Source organism: Thamnophis elegans, chromosome 16 (assembly GCF_009769535.1).
Source record: "Thamnophis elegans isolate rThaEle1 chromosome 16, rThaEle1.pri, whole genome shotgun sequence".
Taxonomy (NCBI): Eukaryota; Metazoa; Chordata; class Lepidosauria; order Squamata; family Colubridae; genus Thamnophis; species Thamnophis elegans.
This window is the reverse complement of record NC_045556.1, coordinates 16,194,566-16,219,989: the sequence shown is the minus strand read 5'-3', so window position 1 is coordinate 16,219,989 and position 25,424 is coordinate 16,194,566. Positions and strand designations below refer to the sequence as shown.

The 25,424-nt window shown below is 42.8% G+C and overlaps 1 protein-coding gene across 2 annotated transcripts in view; it reads right to left on the bottom strand.

Annotated features, from left to right (window-relative positions):
• PCSK6 (proprotein convertase subtilisin/kexin type 6) overlaps positions 1-25,424 on the bottom strand; it is a 126,814-nt gene that overhangs the window by 39,534 nt on the left and 61,856 nt on the right. For both annotated transcript variants that reach the window (XM_032232645.1, XM_032232644.1), the window contains exons 7-11: positions 21,189-21,361; positions 18,428-18,640; positions 17,178-17,278; positions 13,172-13,275; positions 5,204-5,321 (exon numbers count right to left, since the gene is read on the bottom strand). In XM_032232645.1, coding sequence (XP_032088536.1) covers positions 5,204-5,321; positions 13,172-13,275; positions 17,178-17,278; positions 18,428-18,640; positions 21,189-21,361 — 709 coding nt within the window. The remainder of the gene's footprint in view (positions 1-5,203; positions 5,322-13,171; positions 13,276-17,177; positions 17,279-18,427; positions 18,641-21,188; positions 21,362-25,424) is intronic.

Here is a 25,424-nt window from a genome sequence, read left to right as displayed (position 1 = left end):
AAAATTGCTGTTGAGTTTTGTCCAAACCAGTCCTAGATTTTGAAGCCATGATGCTATTCTTAATGAGGAATTTTGGGTTTTTTTATGCTAACTTCATTGATGACTTCATACATCTTAGGACTCTAGAAGAAGTGCAGAGAAGAGCAACAAAGATGATTAGGGGGCAGGAAGCTAAAACATATAAAGATTGGTTGCTGGAATTGGAATTTCCTAGTTAAAGGAAAAGAAGGACTAGGGGTGACATGATAGCAGTGTTCCAATATCTCAGGGGCTGCCACAAAAAAGAGGGGGTTAAGCTATTCTCCAAAGCACCTGAAGGCAAGACAAGAAGCAATGGATGGAAATTAATCAAGGAGAAAAGAGTCTAGAACCAAGGAGAAATTGCCTCCAGAAGTTGTGAATGCTCCAACACTGGAAGTTTTTAAGAAGAGACTGGACAACTATTTGCCTGAAATGGTATAGAGTTTCCTGCTAAGCAAGGGGTTGGACTAGAAGACCTCCAAGGTCCCTTCCAATTCTGTTATTCTGCTCTGAGCTTTGTAACCATTTCCCCACATGTCCAACATAGCACTATCTTGATGGGTTGAGTAAAATAATCAAGATACCTTTTTAAAAACAGCATATAAAAATTAAAAGTATTAGGTCAGTGTTGGCGAACCTTTTCCGCACTGAGTGCCGAAATGGGGGCGCGTGCGCGTGGGAATGCCATAAACTGGAAGAACAGCTCCCTCAGCGCATGCACGGACAGGGAAGCTCAATTCCTATTTCTGGTGTGTACATGCGCACCAGTCACCTGGTTTCTGATGTGCATGCACATGCAAAGACCAGCTGGTCAGTTGCTCATGCGCACCAAGGAGCTGCTCTTCCAGTTTCTAGAACTCCAGCACACACGAATACCAGCTGGCCGGTTCACGGAATCCAGAAGAGCAACGGGCAACAGCTGGCATGCCCATAGAGATGGTGCTGCATGCCATTTCTGACATGCGTGCCATAGGTCACGGTGAACCTATGGTGATAAGGACCAAAGAAAATTAAGAATAACACCATGGCAACTATTATTTCTTAGATCCCGCCTTGAGTTCTTTTGCTTTCTGCTCAATCATTAGAGTAATCTTGATGCCTTAGGGATGTCAAGGAATTGGTCATCAAAAGCCAAGCCCAAAGACAGACATCATTGTTGCTAAGCTGGATGCTAGCAGAAATGGGGGAAACAATATCCTTTTAATCAATGCTCTCGATTGCTTGGAAGACTTTCTCCCGTTCCTTAGATGGAACTGAGCAACTGCTAGGGGAGAACAGCCAAGCAGCAGCTCAGGTCGTAAATCGCAGGGAACATCATGAAAGCCAGGTGAAGGATGGCCGGGACAGACTTCCTTGATCAAAGCAAAGCCAATTCTTTGCTCACAGCCTGCAGCCCAAAACTGGTTTCTTCCTGGCTTCCTACCAAGTTGCTACATAAGCCGGCAGGAGACACTTCTGTGCTGTTTGGTTTTAGCTGAGCAGCCCCCATGGTCCAAATAAAGAATCGAATGCTAGTAAAATGAACAGCTGAGCCAAAGGATAAGCACTCAGTAGGTTAGAGGGCAAAGTGTCTATGGAGATTCACAGACCTCCAAGTCATGCTTGTCCCAGAAGTTTTGTTCCTCGTCCACGAAGCTTCTTCAGCTCTGAAGAAGCTTCCTGGATGGGAAGCAAAAATCTTTGAAGGAACCGATGAGCTCTGTACTTCCGTTAACCCTTGGAAGGATTATTGCTTGGACTTTTCTGTGTGTGGATGTCATGAATTACCAATAGTTAAATAAAGAGGGCTTTTTGGGACAAGGGGTTTTGTTTCTTGATTCTGCTAAGGCTGGGTCAGAACATTGGCTTTGCTTTGTCAGAAAGGCAGCTGGGAAGATCAGAAATGGTGATCCCATGACTGTTGTGGCCCAGCAGGAGCCGTTGGAGCTGCCACCAGACTCCAACAGCGAGGGGCCCTATGAGTCGGCTCTGGAGGATGTGGAGAACCCTGGACAGGGTTCTGACTCTGAACAGGGCGCAGAGAGGCTGGTTGGCCACCAGGAGGCACCTGAGCCTTGGACCAGTGGGGAGGAGACAAGGGAGAGTGAGCCGGAGGCCAGTAGTGAGTTGTTCCTGGATGCACGCCATTGAAGAGCTACTAGGGGTCAGGAACAATTACACAATTACAGGAGGTGATTGTACTCAACTGGTGGTCATTAGGCTCCTCTCCAGACTATAAAAAGCTACTTGTGCACACGCCCCTCTTTGCAGAAGTCAATGCAGGATTGAATGTCGGAGGACATTACTGTGAGCTGGCAGGCTGGATTGCTGCCAAGCCTTATCTATGTTTATTGCTGCCTGAGTTTGTCTGAGTTGCTGCCAAGGTCCTTATCTGTTTGTTCTGCTTGGCTTTCAGCCACCGAGGTCTTGGTGTCTTGCTATTAAAGTACATTCCAGTTAAGCTTGTCTCGGCATTCGTTACTGGACGGGGGAGGGGGTCAGAACACATGATTATGGGATATTGAAGCGTGTTAAGTACACATTGGTTGCCAAGCACCATCATGTGACTGTGAGAATGCTGTGACAAGGATCGGTTGTATCTCACTTTTTTTCAGTGCCGCTGTTACTTCAAACTGCTAGTAAAATGAACAGCTGAGCAAAGGGTAAGTAAGTTAGAGGGCAAAGTGCCTAAGGAGATTCTCAGTCCTCAAGGTCATGGTTGTCCAAGACGTTTCGCTTCTCATCCAAGAATCTTCTTCAGCTCTGAAGAAGCTTCTTGGATGAGAAGCGAAATGTCTTCAAAGCAAAACAAGGAAGTCCAGTTGCCTCTTGAAAAAGCGCCTTTGGGATTAGAGGGCAAAGAATGATAAATTCAATAAATGAATCCAAGCTTAAATAGAATCTCATATAAACCATTGATCGAGTTGCCTTCATAGAGTCTTAAACTGAGCCTTATGCCACCTTCTTTTCCCATGGCTCTATAGAAGATCTCTACCCGTCTGAGTCCAATCATAGAAAGATGATGGCTAAGTAATCAAGGTAGCCAGCACCCCACCCAAATGTCTAAAGCAGTGTTTCTCAACCTTGGTGACTTGAAGTCCTGTGGACTTCAACTCCCAGAATCCCCCAGCTGGCTGGGGGATTCTGGGAGTTGAAGTCCACAGGACTTCAAGTCACCAAGGTTGAGAAACACTGGTCTAAAGGGTGTGGAGGGACCGGATCGACAACTCTGGGAACTGCACAGCTGCACAAATTGGAAGCATTCGAGGAAGGGAAACAATTGCGGAGGGAAAACTTGATGACGAAGAGAACTAATATTGTCTCCTGGTGAACTATGAAACTAAGGGCAGGTGTGAAACCCCACAAATCTGGATGTATTTCTGCCAATGTCTCCAAAACATCACAGGTGAAATCAGAGGTGAAATGTACATGCTGAAGTCATTTATTTAATAACGCATGGCACAGCATGTGTGTGCATGTGCATATAGTCATACAGCTGCTCTGGAGATACAAATGAACATCAAATATTTAGATGGGGTGAGCGTGTGTTTTATTTTAGTTACTTTCCGTCTTTCTATTCCCATGTTAATGTATATTCTGTGTCATGCAAAGAAAGCAATTCTTGTCCCTTTATAAGTAAGGAATTGTTATCAAATGCTTACTATCCATTCAGTTTTTCTCCTTTTCCGAGAGGTCATGGTCCTTTCTTACTTGTGCATTCACAACACCTCTAGCATGAAGTAGAGTGGGCTTAAACAGGGAGATTGAGTCGAAGTTTCATGGTTACAAAGGCATAACTATTTCACTGCACTGATTCTAAAACAGGCAGTGGAAATCATTTATGCAGTCTTAGTGTAAAACCAGAACACTGTTTAGCTACATCTAATAATATTTTCCTTTGTGAATCCTCACCCCGAACAGGAGGAGGAGAATTGTTTGTACGTGCATGGAATTACGAGCAAAGGCCAAAGTGAATTAACTTTCAGCCACCTCTGGGGTTTCAGAAAAGGTTTTGCACAAGTTGGTAATTAGAACGGTTTGTCATCAGAAAAGCCGTGCCAAATTAAATCAGGAGAAAAGAAACTTTTAGAAGGAACCAAGAACTAAAACAACAACAGCAGCAGCAGCAGCAACAACAACAACAAAAGAGTTGGGGAAAAGCTTGAGAAGATTTAGGGACATATCTGTGAGCATAGTCTTGCAAGGAACAAGCCAAAGCAACCTCATAATAAAGCAGTCCCATGCCCAGGGAAGTTCAGATGCTGCGTTTGAGTTAAAACCCACAAGGGACAAAGTTGTGGGGCATTCTATCTCTTGCTAGTATATTTCCAGCTGTCTCGATGCAGGTGTGTGTTTAAAAGAGCCTGCAGTTTTTCCAGGTCATGTCAGTTTTCATGACGGACAATTGAGACCTTCAAGCAAAACACTGCAAGGTAAAAGTGTTTAGTGCAGGTATATGTTTACTTCACATGGGTGGTGTGGTGGCCTAGAGATGGAGCTCCTGACTCACAATCAGGAGGCTGTGAGATCGATCCTAGGGAGAGGCAGATATTTCTCTCTCTGGGCACAATGAGAAAATATCTGCTGAACAAAACTCCGCACTGGCGACAGGAAGGGCATTTGGCCAGTAAATACTCAGCTCCATTCAGTTGCCAGGATTCCACCCAGCAAGGGATCATGGGGTCCTTAAAAGTTGATGATACATTTGCTTCAGAGGTGGGTTCAGGTGGCACTACTGCCGGTTCGCTCATGTGCGTGCTTCGTGCATGCGGGCACTTGATGTGCGCTGCACATGCATGCACAGTACAATTAAAATCATTCTGCACATGTGCAGAACCAAAAAACACGGTGCCGCCACTGTTGGCGCTGCCCGGGGAACCGGTTTGGGGGTGTGGCAGGCTTAGGTCGCTGCCAATTCCAGCGACCCAGACCACCAAACCACTATTGGTTCGGCCAAACCAGTCTGAACCAGTCCGAACCCACCACTGGTTTGCTTCACACCATGCTTCCTCCCTCCTCTTTCCTTCTCCCCTTTCCATTACCCTGGTTATGCCCTTGACTTACAGCCAGTCACAATCTGATCTACAGTTTGATATGGGACCCCACAGTCACACTGAGCGGAGGATACTCGGCACTGACATCATGGCCAAGAATCAGTCAAAGAGTCAATCCATCCAGATGTGAGCACTCTCAGGACACTCACCAAGGCTTCTTATTTGAGGTTCCCACACAGATGTGCTGGGCAGGAACGGTCTTCCATCTCTTGGCTTCCACCACCAGAGATTCTGCATCTACCAGGCCAAATCCATACAAATGGCTAACTGGAAAGAAAAGTGTCTCAGAGATTCACTGGTTTATTGGGGGAAAAAACCCACACAATTATTATTTTTTTCACAATTTTGTAAAGAAAGGATTTCGTCTGCAAATATGCGAGAGCTTTGCACAAGCCTTTCAATGGAGTCCCTTTCTATAGATGTTCTCTTTGATCCTTTTCCTTTGGGCGTCCCGATTTTCCATACCGCTCTGGTTTCAAGGTTTTTCTTTCTTCCCCACACGCAATCATCTGTATTTGTACGGTAGCTCAATCTCTGGCAAGTCATCTTGATAAACAATAAAGGGGGGGGGGACACCCTATCCTCAACATTTAATATGCAACCTGCACCCTTCAGATGTTAATGTATTACAATTCCAGCATCCTCAGTTAGCCTGGCCAATGGAGAATGAGTTCAACAATATCTAAAGGGCCACGGATTTGCCACCTCTATGCAAAACAAATTGAATTGATCATATGATAGCAAGAAAAGTTAAAAAATGAAGAAAATGAGGAACCCAATGGGAAGGAATATATGTAGCCCTGGATTGAACTATGCCAATCCTTGATGTTCCTCTCCTCTGCCCTCTCTTCTCTTCTCTCCTCTCCTCTCATATTTTCTCTCCTCTCCTCTTCCCTCCCATCTTCTTTCTTTCCTCTCCTCCTCTCCTCCCCTCTTCTCTCATTTCATCTTCTCTCCTCTCATCTTCTTTCTCTCCTCTCCTCTCCCCTCTTCTCTCCTCGCCCCTCTTCTCATCTTCCTTCTCTCCCCTCTTCTCTCCTCTCATATTTTCTCCTCTCATCTTCCTTCTCTCCTCTCTCCTCTTCTTTCAATTCTCTCCTCTCCTGTCCTCTATTCCCATCTTCCTTCTCTTCTCTTTCTCTTCTCTTTCCCCCCTCCCTTCTTTCCCTCCCCCCACTCTCTCTCTCATTTGCACACTTTTAAAATATACATATGACCTTGTGAATATATTGCCAGGTGACTCATAATTGGGGATATTGTTATTCTGAACAGCTGAGCTGACTACTATCATTTATTTTGGATGTTCATATACTGAATGAGTCAGCAATTCTTAAACATGTCTCATCTAGACCTGCTGGAAGTCCAACTGCTTAAATTCTCTGCCAAAGCCCAAAGCCAGTAGTGATAGTGTCGAACTAGAAGCGGAGACATTCAGGTTCTAATCTAAACTGCCCTTATGCACAGAAACTCCTCTGTTGCTTAAACTGAATTCATGTCTTGTTTTGGTCATGTTCCTTTATGTTAAAGATAAACAAAACCAAAAACCCTGGAGAATTTTCAATTTTTTTCTTGTAATACAACATACTGTGTTTCCATGAAAATAAGACAGGGTCTTATTTTCTTTTGAAACCCCCCCCCCCAAAATAAGCGCTTGGCCTTATTTTCGGGAAGCTCTTATTATTTTTGAGGTGCAGGAGGCAGTGAGCGTGGTCACCTCATGGCTGCTGCTGTGTTGCAATATTTTCATAGAGGGCTTATTTTTGGGGGAGGGTTTATTTCAGCGCATGCACTCAAAAGCCCAATTGGGCTTATTATCTGGGGAGGTCTTATTTTCAGGGAAACAGGGTAGCACAATCATGCCTATCCCATCCATTAGAAAACATTTGCAAAATTCTTTCTTGGGCACCCATAAGCTCAACTCTCTGTCTGCGTGTATGTACAGGCACATCTGCTTCCATTCGTCATAGAAAAATCCAGGAGCAACAGGCTATTCTCGTTCGGAAGCCTGCAATAGTTTTAACTAAAGGATTACTGCAAAGTCGCTCTAAAATAAACACAGGAGGCAGAAGGTAATTTTGACAACAGCTTATTCTGAACCTGGACAGCATCAAGGTTCCAGCAAAAACTAAAGCCAAAGGGAGAGGGAAAAAAACAGAGAGGGGGGGAGGGGAAGCAGAGAAATTTCTCAGATCGAGTTAGAGAAATCAATTCGGTGAAAGTTAAGCCTTCTCCCGAATGCTATTTTTGCCTAAGATTTTTGCCTGCTGAAACAGACGAGCGCTTGTAAATATCTCCCGATTAAAGCCGGGCTCTAAGAGGATTAGCAGGACTCAGAAGGATGAAGGATTCTTGGTAGGTCTACAACATATCACGGATGCTCAAGTCCTCTCTGGCTGCCAAAACCTGTGGGGATTCCGAGCTGGCCTTCTAATTCCCAAAATATCAGTGGGGGTAAGGGAGGGGGAGGGGAGTGCTATTCTAATCAGAAGCCTCCAAGGAATTCAAGATGGTGAGCCCGAGTTTTAGGGTGAAATGCAAATGAGTTGAAGCACCGTAACTCCTGGGGACTAAAAAGAGGGAATTTGTACACACAGCTTGTGGCCCGCTGGTGGCCAACAGAGTTGGCAGCAGAGTCAGACAGTGAGGAGGTTGGGGAGGAACATGGGCCCATCTTGAGGCCTGAGAAAAGCTCAGACAAGGGCTCTGCGTCAGAGGCACAGAGGGAGCTAGACAGCAGTGAGGCAGAGGAACAGCTGGAGCCTGTTCCGAGCATGCACATGCGCAGAGCTTCCAGAAGACAAGAACAACTAAGAAATCAGAGTCAGCTTGGGAGTAAAGCCACATCTTGGAGGTGATTGGCTCCTCCCATAGGAAACAAAAGAGGAGCAAATGGGGAGTGGGCTTTTGCAGGAAACAATTCATTCCTTCGGTCGTTTCAAGAGTGGAAAGTTCTGTTTGTGACTATATGAGACTCTGTGCCAAGTGTTGCCTTGCCTTGCGTTTGGAAACTAGTTATTTGGCAGCTCTTCAAACGAGATAAGGTTCGTGTTGATAAATATTCCTTTGAAAGACTGTTTGCTAAAGCCTTGCTGACTGAATGAAAGGAATTCACAGTTGTGTAAATATAAGAAGTTTTGCCGGGACCAAGACTCTGCTTCATGCTTGTTAAGGAAGCCTGGGTCAGAACAGACTCCTCTCATTGGAAATGTGCTTGACTCGATAATGCTTTTTATGCACAGAGCATAAAGTGTTCCAATATCTCAGCGGATGCCACAAAGAAGAGGGGGTCAAGCTATTCTCCAAAGCACCTGAGGGCAGGACAAGAAGCAATGGGTGGAAACTAATCAAGGAGAGAAGCAACCTAGAACTGAGGAGAAATTTCCTGACAGAACAATTCACCAGTGGAACAACTTGTCTCCTGAAGTTGTGAATGCTCCAACACTGGAAGTTCCTAAGAAGATATTGAACAACCATTTGTCTGAAGTGGTGTAGGGTTTCCTGCATAAGCAGGGGATTAAACTAGAAGATCTCCAAGGTCCCTTCCAACTCTGTTATTCTGTTCTGTTCAGAGCTGCAGTAGTAAAAACATTTGCAATTTCTTCGGCTGGCTTTAAAACCAAAGGGGGTGCCCTTAGAGACCCTTTCAAAAGCTTTCGTTACAGCCTTCTGTAACCAGATGTTCCCGCCAAATGGTAATTTCTAAAGTCACGGAAGGAAATCTTATTAAATACACAGAGAGTAGTCAGACTAATGACATGTTTTACATTTAGTGTATTTTATTTAAATGTATGGTTCAGAGTTAATTATGGACCATTCTGTTTTTGTCCCAACCGCAAAGTTTTTTGGAAGCGAGGATCCCTGTTTAAAACAGTGAAAACAAGTAAGCAGCAATGTATTCTCTGCTGTGGTGCCTGCCTTCTGGAATAAGCCCCCCCCCCAAAGATCCAGATGTTTCCTACCCTGCTGACATTCCAGAAATCCTAAAAGATCTGGTTGTTCTCCCAGACTTTGGGGTAGGTTGGATGGAACCCCGTTGTTAGATATGTTTGCCATATGTCACATGTGTTTGGCTATAGTAGTCCGGATATGCCATGTTGTTTATTTCCCTTGGGTTTCTATTTTTTGTGTTGTATTTGTCTTGTTTTTTTTTTTATAATGTGAGCTCAACCTGCAGTCAAGGGCGCTGAAGTTGAAGTATTTTTTTTAAAAAAAAACTATATACAGGTTTTATTCTCTGTTGCAAAGACATGATAGCAGTCTTCCAATATTTGAGGGGCTGCCACAAAGAGGAAGGGGTCAAGCTGTTTTCCGAAGACAAGGAATAATGGATGGAAAGTTAACAAGGAGAGATTCAACCTGGAAATAAGGATAAATTTTCTGACAGTGAGAACAATCAATGCATGGAACAGAAGTTGCCTTCGGAAGTTGTGGGAGCTTCATCACTGGAGACTTTCAAGAAAAGCTTCCAGTGACTGCCATTTGTCAGAAATAGGGTCTCTTGCTTGAGCGAGGGGTTGGACTAGATGACCTGTAAGGTCCCTTCCAACTGTGTTAATCTGTTATCATGCTAGCATTCAAAGAAAAAAGAATTATCTAATCATGTTGGAACTCTGAATGGACCATAATTCCTTTCAAATATATTTCAGCAAAATCGTCAATAACTGACTGGGAAGATAATTCTTCAGGGGACACTCTGCTAAAATTGCATTCGATAAATTAGCATCTTTCTAATTTGTGCTCATAAGATTAGAAGTTGCACCTCTTTACAGGCAATGTTTTTCCTCTTTCCATTAGTTTTCCTACTGCCATTCCTTTTACCATTCTTCCTAATGATCACGTATGTACAGAAATGGAGCAGTCTTCTTGCAGAAGCTGTAGTTTTCTCTATTTTGGAAGTTTGTATGAGGTTAAGGTAAAGGTTCCCTCGCACATTTGTGCTAGTCATTTCCGGTTCTACGGGAGGTACTCATCTCCGTTTCTAAGCCAAAGAGCCAGCATTGTCTCTATGGTCATGTTGCCGGCATGACTAAAGGCCGAAGGCTCACGGAACACTGTTCCTTCCCATCAAAGGTGGATCCTATTTTTCTACTTGCATTTTTATATGCTTTCGAACTGCTAGGTTGGCAGAAGCTGGGACAAGTAATGGGAGCTCACGCCATTACGAGGCACTAGGGATTCAAACTGCTGAACTGCCAATCTTCTGATTGACAAGCTCAGAGTCTTAGCCACTGAGCCACCACATCCCTAAGAAGAGGTTAAATAACCACTTTTCATGGATAGTATAATTCTTTTTGAAGGGGGTTTGACAATAAGGCTTCCAAGGCCCCTTCCAGCCTACAATACTATGTATAAAGTGCAATGAAGTGGGTAATCCTTAGGATTGCTTTCAACTCTACAATTTTGTAATTCTATGTCTCTAAACCACTGGAAGATGTTTACATTGGTTTGTAAGCAGGGACTTTTTTTTGAAGAAATGGGGGGAAATCTCCAATTGTTTCACAAAAAATCCTGCTTTGGGTTTATTGTTCCAACATCCAAAGACTTGTAAGAAACCAAACCGATTCCTGTTATTAGTAGCCAGGTTTGTTATTACAAAACCCTGGGAAATTACAATACTTACTTCACTGCCTCAGCAGCGCTTAAAAAGAGCTGCAAATGACTTTTAATACAACAAAGAGCTCTAAAAAACGCAATTGTGTTTTACAGTGAAGATTAAGGTAAAGGTTCCCCTCGCACATATGTGCTAGTCATTCCCGACCCTAGGGGGTGGTGCTCATCTCCATTTCAAAACCGAAGAGCCAACGCTGACCAAAGACGTCTCCGTGGTCGTGGCCGGCATGACTCAATGCCAAAAGTGCACGGAACACTGTTACCTTCCCACCAAAGGCGGTTCCTATCTTTTTACTTGCCTTTTTAATGTGCTTTCGAACTGCTAGGTTGGCAGAAGTTGAGACAAGTAACGGGAGCTCACTCTGTTACGCAGTGCTAGAGATTCAAACTGCTGACCTTTCTGATTTACAATCACAGGGTCTTAGCCACTGAGCCGCCACGTCCCTATACAGTGAAGGTTATATTTATTCAAATCTGGTCAATATTTAAATAGATTTTATCATTATTTCCCCAATAAACAACTTTCATCTATACACAGAGGGTTACTGACAACACTTCGTGGATCTAGGATCTGAAAAAATAATGTTCCTCTGGGCTGAGCATTTGAATACGAATACATTTTTTTTAAAAAAAGTTTGCATATGTATTACATATGGAGTTAGATATACAGGTAGTCCTTGACTTACAGCCATAGTTGAGACAAAAACTTACGTTGCTAAGGGAAACGTTCGTTAAGTTTGTTAAGCGTAAATTTCCCCATGAAAATCGGGTAGTAACTACATTGTCAAAGTTTTATTGTGATTCTCTCCTTTGACTGGGGAGGGGTTTTAGATTTTACTTTGTTTTTTTTTAAAAAATCTTGCCTTGCTTTCTTTCTTTAGTGGAAAAAGCAATCCACCCATCTGTTCTCAATTAATAAAAAAATCCTTTTTTATTAATTTACTGTGAATTATGCTCATTTACATCCAGCAAAGTCTTTCAAGGGAGGATTTACAGTCACAGACCTTCTCTGGCTTGGAGAGCTGCCAGGCCGATATCTGCAAAACTTGGCAAGGAGTCTCAGAGAGTCACAAACCAATTAAGCAAAGTAATTGTCTCCTGCAAACTCCACTCCCCTTTCGCTCCTCTTTTGTTTCCTCTGGGAGAGCCATTCATCATCCACCTGTGGCCTTACTCCCAAGTCGACCCCTGTTCTTTAGCTGTTCTTTTCTTTTGGCAGCTCTACACATGCGCACACTGGGAACAGGCTCCAGCTGTTCCTCTGCCTCACTGCTGTCTAGCTCCAAAGGCAGTTGAGAACTACCAAACAGCCTTGCCCTCACCTCTGCCTCTGACACAGAGCCCTCATCAGAGACTTCCCCAGGCTCCAGGACTGGCCCATGTTCCTCCCCAACCTCCTCACTGTCTGAATCGGCTGCCAGTTCCACTGGCGAGCTACAATGCCATCCATCATTGCAAAGCAAAAAGAAATCATTCTCCCCCCCACCCTAGTGAGTCACCATTATGCGCTATGTGGATAGAATTCCCTTCTGCAACAAAAAAAAAGTAGTTTAATGAGTCTGTTGCAGGAGGGGAGAATTGGATCAGGGCAGCTGTGTTGAAATAGCTGGCTGGGAAGTATTTTTGCCTAAAGAAAAAATATCCCTTTTATGTTCCTAACCTCAGGGAAGCCCAAACATGCCCCCAACACACACACACACATACACATACATACACACACACACACTCTCTTTCTCTCTCTCTCTCTCTCTCCAGGGGGGCTATTACGAGCTTTGGAAATAACGGTGGGATTCTGTTAGTGCTTCAATGTTTTCTTTTATGGTATAAGAATACAGTCCTGTGTTGTGTGAATTAATCAAACTGTTTTTCAACTTCGTTTCGTTTCCCATGTTGTGAAGTGGATCACTATAACTCTTAGGCATATCATACAGTGGGTAAGCGAAACTGGCTTCCCCCATTGGCTTCGCTTGTCAGAAGGCAGCTGGGAAAATAAGAAATGGTCATCATATAACTACGGGATGTAGAAGTGTGGTAAGCAGATGTTGGTTGCCAAACACTATCACGTGACTGTGGGAATGCTGTGACAAGGATCAGTTGTATCTCACAGGAAGGGAGGGAGGGAGGAAGATAGCAATAGCACTTAGACTTATATTCCACTTTACACTGCTTTGTAGCCCTCTCTAAGGAGTTTAGAGAGTCAGCATATTGCCCCCAACAATCTGGGTCCTCGTTTTACCCACTTTGGAAGAATGGAAGACTGGATCAACCTTGAGCCTGGTGAGATTCGAACTACCAAATTGCAAGCAGCCGGCAGTCAGCAGAAGTAGCCTGCAGTACTGCACTCTAACCACTGTGCTCCTGAAGTTCATGCTATCTTGGCTCCCCTAAGCCTTCTTCCTTGTAGGCTTAAACACGCCGAATTCCTACAGATTCCCTTTCAATAGTGCAATGAACATTTGTCTTTTTTGCAAAAGGAAACCCAACTCCATCCAGCCCAGAAATCTCACCTCGCCGTCCAGCTCCATTTGTTTTCCAGTCAGGAGCCAAGAGATGAACTGGTCGGGATGTTTTCACAAGCAGGTGCTGCACATCTCGCCATGTCAGCAGAGGGCTAAAAACAAACACACAAGGAAAGACAGAGCAATATATCTCTATATCTCTAAATCTTCAGTGGTGGGATTCAGCCGGTCCGCACCCATTCAGGAGAACCGGTTGTTAACTTTCTAAGCAGTTTGGAGAACCGGTTGTTGGAAGAAATCTCATTTTGTCTTTTCCCCACTTTACAGGGCTAATCCTGTAAGGAAGGCAGGAAGGAAACATTCTGGTGTTGTTTCTAGCCTAATCTTGATTGCCCTGCTTACAGAAACTGCCTGTCCTGGTAACCTTTGTTACATTGTAACAGCTAAGGCAAAGTGCCCATTGACGTGAGTGACATTGAGTTGGTAATGCCCGAGTCATATGACCCCTGAACCCACCTACCGAGTTGGTCATTAGGACAGAGAACCGGTTATTAAATTATTTGAATCCTATCTATCTATCTATCTATCATCTATCTATCTATCTATCTATCTATCTATCTATCTATCTATCTATCTATCTATCATCTATCTATCTATCTTTGTCTATCTATCATTATCTATCTATCTATCTATCTATCTATCTATCTATCTATCTATCTATCTATCTATCTATCTATCTATCTATCTATCTATCTATCTAGTAATCATGTCGTGTCTTGCAGATTCTAGATCTGCAAAGGATTCCGTCAAAGAGAAGCACCGGGGCAGAAATATTATTCAATTTCAGCCAATAGCTATCTAAAAGCTTCTGGTCAGTGAGCTGAGAAACAACTTTCCTGCAGCTAAGCTGGAGTCCTGATTACAGAGGAATAAAAGCAGTCCTGAGACAGCAGAATGGCCTTCATCACAGGTAGACTGCATTCTCCCATCCTAAATCTTCCTCTTATATAAAAATACCCTTGTGGGTTGTTGTTTTTTTAAAGAAAAGAAATCTGAAAAAAGCACAACCCGACAGACCAGTTTTCTATTTGTAGGGAAGTCGGTAGAAACGGAGACGCTTAAAAGCTTTGGCTGCCCAATGCGGATGAACCACGCACAACACGCTGCATTGTTTCTTTGAGGAGGAGTGCGGATTTGTGGCAAACAAACATCATGCAACCGGCCACGGAAGAGCATTACATTGCAGCCACGTTCACGAGTGGCTCAGGGGTAACTCCGAAAGGACTTTCAAGAATCTTTTCATTCATCACTCCTTGAAGGTAGTTTCAAACTCATAATTTCAAGAAAGGTTGGTACAAAACATCCAAAAAAGCCCTGCTCTCTCTCTCCCTCCCTCCCTCCCTCCCTCCCTCCCTCCCTCCCTCTCTATCTCAAGCTGTCTGCTCTAGTATATTCCTCTTCGGTATATGGACAGGAAGATAGGCCACAGATCAATGAAAGAAGCAAGCAAACTGGATTACAAAACCAATCATTTTTAATGGCTAAATATGATGGGTGCTAATTTGGAAGCAAACTCTTCAAAGTGACAGAAAATAAACGATGAGGTCAGAAGGTGTTAAGTGGACATAAAAGCCAAAATCTACTTAGATGGATAGGATGGGTAGGCTCCAGGTTCCTCCCTCCCTCCTTCCTTCCATCCCTCCCTCCCTATTATTACCTCTCCCTCTGTCTTCCTGCTCCCTCTCCCTCCCTCCCCCTCCCTCCTCCCTATCTTCCATTATTACCTTCTCCCTTTCTCTTTTCTTCCTCCCTCCCTCCCTCCCTGTTATTACCCCTCTCTCTCCCTCCTCTGCCTCCCTGCTCACTTCTTCCGTTATTAGCTTCTCCCTGTTCTTCTTTCCTTCCTTCCTCTGTCTCCCTCCCTCCTTCTGTTCCTCCCTGTTATTACCTCCCTCTCTGTGTCCTTCCTCCCTTCTCATCCCTCCCTCCCTATTATTACCTTCTCCCTTCCTCTGTTCTCCTTTCCTCCCTCCCTCTTTCCTCCCTCCCCCTTTCTCCCTCCATTATTACCTTCTACTTCCCTCTGTTCTTCCTTCCTTCCCTCCCTTCCTCTTTCCTTCCTTCCTTCCCTTCCTTCCTTCCCTCCCTTCCTATTAACAATCTCTAAATGCTGCCATTATTGGAATTTCTCCATAGCTACCCCTGTTCTGTGAAACACCCTTCCCCTCCGAGATCTGACAAGCCCCCAGCTTCTTTGCTTCTGGAAAATCTTGAAACACCTGGCTCTCCACACAGGCATTTGGGTAATGTTAGCCTGGAGCTTGGTCATGTGTGACTTTGATGTGGTGCAGAGTGTTGCCCGAGGGTGCCATAGCTTTTTATCGTGATTCTTTGGAGTTCTTTCCTTGTTTTATTATTTCATGAGCCACACAGGGTTGTGGTTGGAATATGGGCAGCTGTATAAGTCTTTAAGACTAATAAATAAAACAATACCTGGAGGGAAAAAAGTAGATTTGGCTACTGCATTTCCCTAAGATGCTTTTGCCTTGCAGGCATTTCTTAAAATCTCTCGTATGCACCTATGTGTCATATAGATAAATGCCTATACAGGGGTTTTTAAATAATCAGAGCAATTAAGAATAAAATGTCAGTTGATTGTCTCTCTGGCAAAAAAAAAAAAAAGGAAACACTGAACATGTTACATTGCTTTAACGTATTTGTGATTGAGTATTTAATGGAGCATTTTATATCAAAGCTCTAAATAACTCCAACATTTGTGGATCTAAATCCCCCCCTATCTTATTTTCAAGCGATCTGGGGGTCCCCTGTGCTTCCTAGCCGCACATCAAGTTTTGAATTTTTCAGTCTTAAAACCCAAGGTGCCAATGCACGCGCTTATACTTGTGAGACAATTCCATCTCCTCCATCATAATAACGAGGGGAAAAATTTCCCATCTTCGATATAATAACGCGAAACAAACAAATAAATGAACCCATCTCTGCCACTGTGAGTCACAGCAATTAACAATGCATTAGCATGGAAAGCCAAAGTCACAGCATGGAAGTATTAGAAGCAGTCGGCAGAGAGAGCTTGCAGATCGTTTCTTCCCCCTTCGTCTTCAAAATAAAACAAGGAGAAAGAGTTTGAGGCTGAACAACAGCGGCCAACTTTAACATAATCCTGGAAACTCATTTTCCATGGAAAGTGTGAGGGACAAGGCGGGTTTCCAGAAGCTTATCTATGCTTCATGAGTTTCTCAGCCAAGAAAATAAACAGCAGGTAGACAAACATTTTGAATTATATAGCTCAATACGTTCCATTATGATTGGCTAATGTCCCACAGCAGGAAAAGCGTGCATCAAAACACCGAGACACATTTAAAATTGCCCCAAATCTCTAAGGGGTGTCATCAGTCTCATCCAAAATCTCATGCAAAGACTCAAGATTTTAGAAGCTCGTGGGGGTTTTGCTCATTTTTTTAATTTAAGAAATGGCTTATATTTAATTTGGATATCCAAGGTGCATGTCAGCCCTGCAGGAAGGTGCAGGAAGATGCATCTTCTTCAGCCTGGTGTTTTCCAAATGTAGTGGACGTCAATTTTCAAAAATCTGAAAATTGTAGTCCCTGTACATCCGGAAGACTTCGGGTTGGAGAAAACCCATCCATACTATTTTGAAAGAAGACTTTCTCCTATGTCTTCCTTTTATGACTTCAAAGACAAATTCACAGAGAAGGTATGAGCCAATATGAGTATCTGCTGTCATCCAGATTACAGAGTGCATTTCATTGAATATCAGAGGTTAGGGAGCAACCAAAGAAAGAAATTGGTTGGCCTTTTCAGGAAAAAAAAATACACACTCAAATTTTAAAAAAGCACAGAATGGTCGAGAACATGTTCTAAAATGTTTATAGGAAACCAGCTCTGCAGGCCTCTTCACTACCCAGAATGCTTTTCAGCAGTTGCATATAAAACTGGATTAGCATAATGTCTTCTTCAACTTTTCTCCCTTTAACAAATCATGTCTACCCAAGAGGGTGAATTGAATCCTTACTTGGCTTCCAAAGCTAGAGCGATGATCCCAGCTACCATGGGGGCAGAAACGGAAGTCCCCGTGTGGCCATCTGTGCAATGTTTCTTCAGATCCGTGGTCATCTAAGAAGAAAGCTAATGCAACTATCAGGGAGAAACGACATCCAAATCACATTGCGTAGCCTGGATTTTGTGCAACCGTAAATGGCCAGGATCAAGGAGATACCAACGGCTCTTTGGCTTCCAACAGTAGGTCATTCATTCTTTTAAAAAAAAAAACCCACACATGAGGCAAATCAGATAATCTGAGCTGCTATAACCTGTTCCAATCAGAAGGTTTAGTAGGGTTGGTAATAGTAGAGCAAAAAACATTGAGATAAAAAATCGGAGCTAGTCCTTTCCTCTGTGATCTATCTGTCAACAAGAGGAGCTGTCTAACTCAGACCTGATTAATTAAAAAAATGAATTATCCTTAAGCAGTTATGGTGTCTAGGAAGCACGGTGACTCCATAATCTTCTGTAAAATATTCTCACTGAATTTGGGCTTCCCACAGCAAAGGCAATGCTACTAGGGATGTTTGGTTGTGACAGGTATGCAATTTAACTCATCAAAGTGCTCTGTATTGCTTCTATAGTCATTCACCGGCTGGATTATCTACCCAACGCCCATGGGTAGAAGTTTTTTCTATTACTGGAGAGTCCATGCAACATCATATAAACAATGCAAAGTTTCATTCTTTACAAGCAGGAGACCACCTGGCTTTGCCAAACCAAGCCAAGCAAAATCCTGCTTTTAAGTTTTCACCAGGGGTGAAATCCTCCCAGTTTGGCTGAATTGTTAGGGACGACTGTCCCTTGCTCTGCAAACCGGTAGTAAAAAAAAAAAGCTTCCAAAGATCACGCGGCTTAGCTGTGAGCCGTGCGATTGGCAGAAGCTTTTTTTCCTGCTTTTTAAAGCATTTTTTTTCCTGCCAGTTCGGGCGAATAGGCAGGGAAAAAATGCTTTAAAAAGTGGAGGGGGGGAAGCTTCCAACGATCGCGTGGATCAGCTGTGAGCTGCTCGATTCTCAGAAGCTTTCCCCACACTCACAGTTTTAAATTAAAAGCATTTTTCCTACCTATTCGCCCGAAGTGGTAGGGAAAAAAATGCTTTAAAAAGTGAACAAAAGTTGGCCACGCCCACCCAGTCACATGACCCCCAAGCCACGCCCACAGACCTGGTGGGCAAAAAAAAAAAAGATTTCACCACTGGTTTTCACCCTGTTTACTTACAATCTGCCGCTCGTAAAAGGCCCCACTGCTGTATGTTGTGGCAAGGGTAGAGGCGCACTCCTCCAAATACCATGGCTTGTTCCCATTCTCGGTGGTGCTGCTCACAGAGACGGTGTAGATGCTGTTGGTGTATCCATCGCAGGAACAATGGTCCCCTTCTCGGCCACCATTTCCAGAAGCCCAGACGAAAATAGAACCCCGTCCTCTCCGACCCTAGGCGTTGGGGGTGAGAGAAAGGGTTGGAAAAGGAATTGACACTCTAGTTAAATTACCATATTTTTTGGAGTATAAGATGGACTTTTTTCCCTCAAAAAAGAGGGTAAAAATCTGGGTGTGTCTTATACACCGAATACAGCATTTTTGGCCTCCCAAAATCCGTCCCCTTTGCAAAAATGGCCATGTATAGCCTTTAGGAGGCTTATAGAGTGCTCCTGGGGGCTGGGGAGGTCAAAAATGAGTGAAAAACAGGCCATTTTTTGCTCGTTTCCCCCACTCCCAATCCCCAGGAGCACTTTATAAGCTTCCTAAAGGCTATGCATGCCTTTTTTTGACAAAAAAATGGGCCCATTTTCACAAAAAATGGGCCATTTTTTTGCTCCAGTCCCCTATAAGCCTCCTAAAGGCTCTGCATGCCCCCCCCTTTTTTTTTACTAAAAGCGGGCCAGTTTTTGTGAAAAAAATGGGCCATTTTTTGGAGGTTTGCAGAGTGCAAAAACTTTTTTTTAATTTGCCTCTTCAAAATCTTGGTGCGTCCAAGATCTTGGTGTATAACTATATAAAGATAATGATGAGAATAGCTGGGAACTGTAACCAGGTCGACATCTCAACCAAAATTAGGTTGGGGTGGGTGGGTTAAAAGCACAATGACTATATATGTATACTTTTCTGTTATATCACTTTTTTATTAAAAAAGAGGAGAAAAATTAAATATGTATATTGAAAGAGAATTATAAATACCATCAACCTAAAAGGGAGCTTGCTCAGAAGCTGAAATACACCAAGAAAATGAGATGAAAAGTGGTAAGTAGAGCAGAAAGGTAAGGGAAGAAGAGAGGGATAGGAGAGAGGGCAAAGGGAGGGGGAAGAGTAGGAGAGAAATGAGGAGTGGTAAGGGGAGGGAGGAGAAGGAGAGAGGAAGGGGAAGTTGTGAAGAGAAGGATGACAGAGGGAAGAAAGGAGATAGGGAGGGGGAGGAGAGAGGGAGAAGAAAGTGATGGATAAAGCACAAATATGGTGTATGGAGAGCAGAAGAACCAATAATTGGTTTTGGGGAGTCGTTGGTAAGATGAATTGATGTAAACATTTAATAATACAACATGATGTTGATTATGTAATAGTATACATGTGATTATATGTTATGAAAATGGAAAAATAAAAAACTTTAATAATAAAAAAATCTTGGTGTGTCCTATACTCTGGTGCGTCTTATACTCCGAAAAATACGGTACTCTACTTTTTATGAACAATGTTCATTGACTTTAACCTCCGGAAAGAAGCGTCTGCCCAATTTTATTTTCTGGAAATAACTTGTGTAAATTCCCACTATCACCATACTAGAAGAAATACATGTGATCAAACATAAAGCATTTTGCAAAGGGACTTTTACCTGTCACAGGGAATGTTTGGAGACACAAGAGATAGTCCTTGAGTTATGGCCACAGTTGACCCCAAAGTGTATGTTGCTAAGTGAAACATTTGTAGAATGGAAGAAAAGTCCCATTGCATGCCTTTTCATGCTTCTCTCCATGATTAGTTCCCATCCATTGTTTCTCGTCTTGCCTTCTGGTGCTTTGGGAAATAAGTTCCCTGCTCTCTTCTTTGTGGCAGCCTCTGCCACAAATACTGGGATACTGCTATATATCGATACTTTTAGAACAATTAATCAGTGGAACAGAAGTTGCCTCCAGAAGTTGTGAATGTCCCAACACTGGAAGTCTTTTAAGAAGATGTTGGATAACCATTTGTCTGGAACGGTATAGGGTTTCCTGCCTAGGCAGGGGGTTGGACTAGAAGACCTCCAAGGTCCCTTCCAACTCTGCTATTGTATTGTATTGTATTGTATTGTTATTATATAGCTGTATGTATGTATGTGTATATATATATATGTATGTATGTATGTATGTGTATATGTGTATGTATGTATGTATGTATGTATGTATGTATGTATGTATGTATATATATATATTTAGTGTCACAACCCCTGGTAAGCCCCAATTATGGGAGGAAGCTAACTGCTTCCATCATCTGTCAATCGGCTCGTCACAAGAGTCCATCACGACAGAAACGACAGAAACAAATAAAACACACACACACACACACACACATATAGATAGATAGATAGATAGATAGATAGATAGATAGATAGATAGATATAGATATAGATATAGATATAGATATAGATATAGATATAGATATAGATATAGATATAGATATAGATATAGATATAGATATAGATATAGATATAGATAGATATAGATATAGATATAGATATAGATATAGATATAGATGATATAGATGATATAGATGATATAGATGATATAGATATAGATATAGATATAGATATAGATATAGATATAGATATAGATATAGATATAGATATAGATATAGATATAGATATAGATATAGATATAGATATAGATATAGATATATGACTAGATCTACGACTAGATCGTGCGTTGTTGCAAAACAGAGAACAGAACCTGAAGAAGAGCAGGTGAGAAAAGGGAGGGGGAGCTACAATACCATCACATTCTCCTCACACCTTTTTAATGCCATGTTCAAATGCTTGCTTGGCCAAAGGACCAGGTCCATCCACTGTACGCCCATCGTCATCTGGACCCCAGCTAGCACTGTAGACATGGATGTATTCAGGCTTGGCGCCGATCGCCTTCGCTTCTACCACATCGGTCACGTCGCCGTCTAACATTCGGATCCCTACACCCAGATGTTTCAAAAAAAAAAAAAAGAACAAAAAGAAATGGGTTGGGATAGCTCTTGGGAGAGGTGCTATGGACACAACCATCAAAGGCTTTAATTCAAAGTGCTACCCAGAGGGCTCTCTTTGCTTGGAGGGATTGGTCACTGAGATAACCTAGGTAGAGTATTATCTTTGGGCAGAATCAATTCGCATCGGAATGAATCCTGAACCAGCTGGGGCTTCGGCATTACCTTCAGGATTGGCCTCCGAGACAAAGCGTTACGACGACAGCGCGACTGGAAGGTTACCAAGCTATGGATACTCAGCTCTGGCCAAATCCACAGCTGCACCGTAATGAGACGGAGCCGTCTCTGAGAGTAGGGGGGGGGGATTTGCTTTGTGCATAATTCTGGCACACCGCAGGCAACACCTTGCAGAATAAACAAAGATTGGGAATGGTAGGTGGGGGGAGAGAATACATTACAAGCCCGAAGGCAGATGGAACATTTGCACAACGAAGCATAAGTTGGTTATGGAAATATACGGGGTGAATTACTCTCCTCTATGATGAGTCTGGACACCGGTTCAGCAACTAGCCAAACAGGGCACTCTTGGAAATGAATAAAGCAAGAGGCATGGTCCACCAGAAAGTTGGCCGGGGTCTCTTCCCAATGAAATGGGAACCAGGCAACAGCTGAGCCTGCTGGATCAGGGCCAAAATCCTCCTTGAATTTATGGTATTTTCATTTCATTTCATTTTTTTAAAGAGAGAGGAAAAAACGCAGCCAAACCGACAGATACTATAATATTAAAAAGGAAGCGCTTAGCCTTGAATGAATGAATGAATAAATAAACATACATGAATCAGTCTCCGAAAAAAATTCTAGCAGCTTGATTCATTATTTCTATAAAGGGGAACGACTGATTATTTATCACGGTTTAGAGGTTTGCCATGGGTGGCAACGGGCTTTTAGGAGAAAGGACAGCCAAGGGTAATCTTAGTGTCTAATATTGTTAAGTGCAAAGGCCTCTGTTTAGTTTTAAGGGATTGCGTTTTTCTTTCTGTGCATATTTTTCCTTAAAGGTAAAGGTTCCTCTTGTGCTAGTCGTTCCCGACTCTAGGGGACAGTGCTCATCTCCGTTTCAAAGCCGAAAAGCCAGCGTTGTCCAAAGACGTCTCCATGGTCATGTGGCAGGCATGACTAAATGCCGAAGGCATATGGAACACTGTTCCCTTCCCACCAAAGGTGGTTCCTATTTTTCTACTTGCATTTTTACATGCTTTCGAACTGCTAGGTTGGCAGAAGCTGGGAGCTCACTCTGTTACGTGGCGCTAGGGATTCGAACCGCTGAACTGCCAACCTTTTTGATCAACAAGCTCAGTGTCTTAGCCACTGAGCCACCCTTCCTTAAGAATTTTTCCTTAAGAAAAAAAAGAAAACCAGAAGGAAAAGTTAATTACAGCTGCAGCTTTACTGTGGATTGCAGGTTTTTTTAATAAAATCTCTTGAACATTATCCTCCTCTGATAGTACAGAATGAATCTAGGTAGTTTAACAACAACAAAAAAACAACCACCACAAAACCTTCCCCTGAGCTTAATTCAAACCAGCATTGTGCAGCAGGCTTATTTCTATAATTGTTGCTAGAAGTTCAAGGCCAGACGCTACCTTCCTCCGAAGATAATTGGTTGGGTAAAAAAGAAACACGCAAGGCAGTTTCAACTCACTAAACACAAATGCATCTACCTTCACCCATTAGGAAATAAAAGCATGTAGAAATAAATAAAGCAACTGGTTGCAAAAATTTGTAGCCTGCGTTTGGGAGATGTGATTATGTCTCATTTAATGAAGGGCTCTAGATCTTCACGGTAATGGGAAAACTGAAAAAGCTTCCAGGAAATTGAGAAATAAGCTAAACAGAAGGGGATTTTGATCTTAGAAAAGTTGAATGCTCCACCTGAGTTAAGGTAGAACTTTAGTATCACACATACTAAAAGACCTCTGGTTATAAAGAACCCCGATACTGAGATTGTACAATGTTAGGCTTTACAAAACAAAACATGTGTAGAACTTTAGCATAATGTCTCTCCCAGAAACCAAATTTCCGAATTTGTAATTAATAGTGCTGCTCAACATCCTGCAAAACCTATTTTAGTAAATTCTCCTTCCAGTTGTCCCAAAGGTGCTTTTTCAGGAGGCAACTGCGTGACCCGACAAAAGCGTGCATGACAAAAGCGTGCCGACAAAACCGCGTTGCTAAAACTGCGACGTCATCAACGTAGCGACAACAGCGCGGCGACAACAGCACGGTGACAGAAGGGCGCTTTACAACAGTGCGTTGACAGAAGGGCGATTTAAGTTAAGGTAAGGTTTAGGGTTAGGGTTAGGATTAGGGTTAGGGTTAGGGTTAGGGTTAGGGTTAGGTTTAGGGTTAGGGTTAGGGTTAGGTTTAGGGTTAGGTTTAGGGTTAGGTTTAGGGTTAGGGTTAGGTTTAGGATTAGATTTAGGGTTAGGTTTAGAGTTGGGTTTAGGGTTAGGTTTAGGGTTAGGTTTAGGGTTAGGTTTAGGGTTAAGTTTAGGGTTACAGCGCACTTCTGTCGCCGTGCTGTTGTCGGCGCGATTCAGCGCTCATTCATCGGAGCACTTTAGAACTCGCGGTTTTGTCACCATGGTTTAGTTTTGTCGTTCGCCCTTTTGTTGGTGAACCGGCAACTGAACTTTCAGACTACAGGAGCCATTTGCACTACTCAGGCGACCCTCTAAAAGGATGCAAATGACCAGCTGTCTGCAAGAAATATAAATCCTTCCATTCCCCACCATCCTGTCAAGAGCCGACGAAGCTTCTTGGATGAGAAGTGAAACGTCTTCAAAAGAAAAAACAAGAAAGTCCAGTTTCCTCCAGAAAAGGCACCTTTGGGACAACCATGACCCTAGATGACTGAGAATCTCTGCAGACTTTTTCTCCTATCAGTTGAACTCACATTGATTTCCTTGCAGTTTTCTCAGAGACAAGGAGGAATTGGTTTGCAAGGGTTTTCCTCCAGGATGTTTTTATCTATCTACAGCCCTGGTATTTTTTGATAATCTCTCATCAAAGGACAATCCAGGTCTGATCCTTAGTTTTTGGAGATCAGCCAAAGCTGTCCAGATACAAGCATCTTAACTGTCCAAGGCTCATTCAGCCAGAATTGTAGCAGTCCTCACTGCAGTCGCTGACCAGACTTCAGTGATCAGGGAACTAGAATCTAGATGATTAGGGGACTGGAGGCTGAAACATATAAAGAATGGTTGCAGGAACTGGGTATGTCTAGTTTAATGAAAAGGGGAGACATGATAGCAGTCTTCCAATATCTCAGGGGCTGCCACAAAGAAGAGGGAGTCAAGCTATTCTGCGAAGCACCTGAGGGCAGAACAAGAAGCAATGGGTGGAAACTAATCAAGGAGAGAAGCAACTTAGAACTAAGGAGAAATTCCCTGACAGTTAGAACAATTAATCAGTGGAACAACTTGCCTCCAGAAGTTGTGAATGCCCCAACACTGGATGTTTTTAAGAAGATGTTGGATAACCATTTGTCTAAAGTGGTGTAGGATTTCCTGCCTAAGCAGGAGGTTGGACTAGAAGACCTTCAAGGTCCCTTCCAACTCTTGTTATTCTAAACTTGATCCAGATCAATTTATCCAACTAGGTAAAAAAAATTCAAGCACTTGTATTTCAAATACAATAAAAGCAAATAAAATTATGACATCGAGCAGAAACAACAATGCAATATGGTAACCCTCCATCAAAAGAACCTTGCAAATATGGATGGAGAGAAAGTTACGGATAAGAATCGCTGCCTTTATCAATAAAAAAAGGCAGTGATACTTAACCATAACTTTCTCTCAATTCGTATCATCACAAAAAGGTGTGTATCTGGAAGCATCCTTGATTGATTAATTACCAGCAGAAAAGGCAAAAATCTCTTTTAAATTAAGCTTTATTCTTCATTTGAAAATAGAGAACTTACTGTAATACTTGTGCTGTAACCATACCTTTCCTTCTAATAAATACAGTTAATTAGAGCTCTTAGATTCTTATT